The 3,808-nt window shown below is 45.1% G+C and overlaps 2 protein-coding genes across 2 annotated transcripts; both read right to left on the bottom strand.

Moving 5' to 3' along the window:
- LOC141687210 (uncharacterized) lies at positions 1 to 657 on the bottom strand. Its single transcript, XM_074492413.1, has one exon. The coding sequence runs from the start codon at positions 655 to 657 to the stop codon at positions 1 to 3; it is 657 nt and encodes a 218-aa protein (XP_074348514.1).
- Positions 658 to 3,081: 2,424 nt separating this feature from the next.
- LOC141687203 (uncharacterized) lies at positions 3,082 to 3,630 on the bottom strand. The gene has a single exon (XM_074492401.1). The coding sequence runs from the start codon at positions 3,628 to 3,630 to the stop codon at positions 3,082 to 3,084; it is 549 nt and encodes a 182-aa protein (XP_074348502.1).
- Positions 3,631 to 3,808: the final 178 nt, after the last annotated feature.

Here is a 3,808-nt window from a genome sequence, read left to right as displayed (position 1 = left end):
CTATTGAAAGAACCTTTCTTTAACCCGTCTATCGTAATAGAGGGAGGCTCTTCGTTGATGCTCTGCATTGCGGGCGTTGGCCTCGTCCTTGACCTCGTCAATGAGATCAAGCGCGAGCCTCATGCCTTCTTCGTTGGTCTTTGACACGTAAGCTTCGATCCTAGGGGATCCATGAGTGATATCAAGGGGTATTACTGCCTCGGCTCCGTAAGCCAACATGAATGGGGTAGCTTCAGTTGTCACTTTGTAGGTGGTATGATATGCCCATAGTATAGGCAACAACTCATCCACCCAAGTGTTTCTCGAGCGTTCAACCCTTTTCTTAAGTCCATCAAGGATGATTCTGTTAGCAACTTCCGTTTGCCCGTTTGCCTGAGGATGTGCAACCGAGGTGAAGCAGAGTTCTATGCTGTTATCGTCGCAGTACTCTCTGAACTCTGCATTATCAAATTGTTTCCTATTATCCGTGACAAGGATGCGTGGGATTCCATATCGACATATCACATTCTCCCAGAAGAATTGGGTAATTTTCTTGGTGGTTATCTTGGCTAGTGTCTTAGCCTCAATCCACTTTGTAAAGTAGTATATGGCTACCACAATGAACTTCCTCTGTCCCGATGCTATAGGAAATGGTCCAAGTATGTACATTCCCCACATTGCAAAAGGGATGGGTGTGCTGATTAACGTAAGCCTATTTGGGGGTTGTCATACTATTGGAGCGTGCCTATGGCATCTGTCGCATTTCTTCACATAAGCCTTTGCATCGGTTATCATAGTTGGCCAGTAAAACCCCAACCGAGTTATCTTGTGAGCGAGGGCCCTGCCCCCCAAGTGTTTTCCACAAATCCCTTTATGGGCTTCTTTAAGTGCCTCCTCAGCTTCAAGAGGTCTTAAGCATTTTTAGTACGGAATAACAAATGACCTTTTGTAAAGAAGACCTTCAATCAATGAGTATCTCAATGCTCTAACTGACAGCTTGCGTGTCTGCTAGGCATCGTCGGGGAGCCACCCAGTTTCTAAGTGGGTTTTGATCAGTTCTATCCAACAGTTTGCCACACCAACCGGTGCTATCAGATTTATGACATTAATAGTAGGGGTCTTCAAGACCTGGAAGTAAATACTTCTTGGATAGTTCTCAATTTCAGATGAGGCGAAATGAGACAAGGCATCCGCCGTAGTGTTCTCCTCTCTCGGAACATGTTCTGTGTACCATTCATCGAACTGAGTCAGTATTCCCTTTATGACTCTCAGGTACTTGGCCATAGTATCATCCTTGGCCTCAAACTCCCCGTTAACTTGAGCAACTACAAGTCTCGAGTCTCCGCAAACCTTCAGGTTTTTGGCCCTCACGGCTCTAGCCAAGCCTAAGCCAACTATCAATGCTTCATATTCTGCTTCATTGTTCATAGTCGGGAAATCCAACATTAAAGCATATTCAATCATAAACCCATCAGGGCTTTGCAAGACTAGGCCTGCACCACTAGATTTTGTTTTGGACGCTCCGTCAAAATGGAGAACCCAATACTTTTTCAAGGTTATTTCTTCATCCTTCTCTTTCTCTCCTCCTTCTGGGGTTACTATCTCTTGCCCCCTGACTTCTTGGTCGTTAATGGTGCATTCGACCACGAAGTCTGCTAAGGCCTGAGCCTTGATGGACGTTCGAGGCTTGTACTTGATATCAAATTCTCCTAACTCAATTGCCCATTTGATGAGCCTTCCAGTGGCCTTCGGGCTATGAAGAATGTTCCTCAAAGGTTGATCCGTAAGGACTTCGATCTCGTGAGCCTGGAAGTATGGTCTCAACTTCCTCGAGGCTGTGATGAGAGCAAGCGCGAACTTCTCCGTGGTGGAGTAATTCAACTATGCTCCATGGAGCACCTTGCTTACATAGTATATAGGCTTCTGGAGCTTCTTTTCTTCCTTCACGAGGACCACACTCACGGCTTGTTCAGATACCGTGAGGTACAAATAAAGAGTGTCATCTGGACTTGGTTTAGCCAACAATGGGGCTTCAGTCATGTACTTCTTTAGCTGTTCAAAGGCCTCTTGGCTCTCAGTTGTCCATTCAAAGTCCTTCACATTCTTAAGAGATTTGAAAAAGGGCAGACATTTGTCTCCAGACTTGGAGATGAACCTCCCTAGGGTTGTGATTCTTCATGTCGGCTTCTGAACGTCCTTGATGGAGCGTGGTGGCTCCATGTCTAGGATGGCTTTGATCTTATCGGGGTTGGCATTTATCCCCCTCTTAGAGATCATGTGACCCAAAAACTTTCCAGAGCCAACACCAAAAGCACATTTGGCTGGGTTTAACATCATCTTGTGGTGCCTCATCACTTCAAATGCCTCTCTGAGGTGGCTAATATGATCGGCCTTGCTTAGGCTTTTGACTAACATGTCATCAACATAGACCTCCATGGTCTTCCCAATTAGATGGGCAAATATCTTATTTACCATTCTTTGGTAAGTAGCTCATGCATTTTTAAGTCCAAAAGCCATAACAAGATAACAAAATACACTAAGGTCATTTATGAAAGATACCTTGGGGGTGTCATCCTTATACATTCTAATCTGATTGTAACCACTGAAGCCATCCATAAAGCTTAGCATCTCATGTCCAGCAGTGGCATCTATCAGGGTATCAATTCTTGGTAGGGGGTAACAGTCCTTGGGATAAGCATCATTTAAGTCAGTGAAGTCAATGCATATCATCCACTTTCCATTGGCCTTCTTAACCATTACGGGGTTGGCCAATTATTCATGGAATTGCACTTCCTCAATAAATCCAGCTTCTAAAAGCTTCTCGACCTCCTGCTTAATGGCTTCCAGCCTATCAGGGGCATAAGTTCTCTTCTTTTGCTTTACAGCCTTCCGAGTTGGATCAACGTTCAACCTATGAGTTATAAGATTTGGGTCAATCCCAGGCATATCAGCTGCTGTCCAAGCAAATACATCATTGTTTTCTTGTAGGATAGTTGTCATTCGGCCCTTCAAGGGCTTGTCCATAGATGCCCCAATATACGTGACCTTCTCTGGGTCTAAGGGATATAAGGGAATTGGGACCAAGTCCTCAGTTGGCTTCCCTCATAGTTCGTCATTCTCTCGGACATCCATGTCTTCTATGGGGAGGACCTGCCCCCCGGTTCCATCGGGCCTAAGTGTTGCAACATAGCAACTACGGGCCATTTTCTGATTTCCTTTCGCTTCTCCAACATCATTCCTAGTTGGGATTTTCAGTACCATGTGGTAGGTTGAGGGTACAGCCTTAAAAGCATGGATCCCTGTTCTACCCATGATAGCATTGTAAGTAGAGGCTGCCTTGACAACCTGAAAATTTAACATCTGCGTGGCCTCCATGGGCTCCTCCCCGATAGTTACGGGAAGTTGTATTGCTCCTTCAACTTTGAATTCCACATGGTTAAACCCGTAGATGTGTGCGTCAGATGGAGTTAACTGAGAATCATCGTATCCCATCCTTATGAATGTGTCATGGAACAGAATGTCCACGGAAGCTCCATTGTCCACTAGGACCCTCATAACAGGATAATTTTCAATTATCGGAGTGATAACCAGAGGATCATCCTGAGGGAATTTCAAACCTTCAAGGTCTGGGTTACCAAATTCAAGCGTCATCTCTGACTTAGAACGCTTAGATGGCTCTCTAATTATGCTCATTACTTCTCTTGCATAAGCTTTTCGGGAGTTCCTTGTAATACCAACTGCTGTAGGTCCTCCTGAGATCATATTAATTACTGGCCCTCAGGGATGTGGGTTGCGATCTCTGTTGTTACCCCTCCCCCCAATCGTCATC

This window comes from Apium graveolens, chromosome 2 (genome assembly GCF_009905375.1).
Source record: "Apium graveolens cultivar Ventura chromosome 2, ASM990537v1, whole genome shotgun sequence".
Classification (NCBI taxonomy): domain Eukaryota; kingdom Viridiplantae; phylum Streptophyta; class Magnoliopsida; order Apiales; family Apiaceae; genus Apium; species Apium graveolens.
Note: the sequence above shows the minus strand (reverse complement) of the source record. Positions and strands in the feature narration are given on the sequence as shown.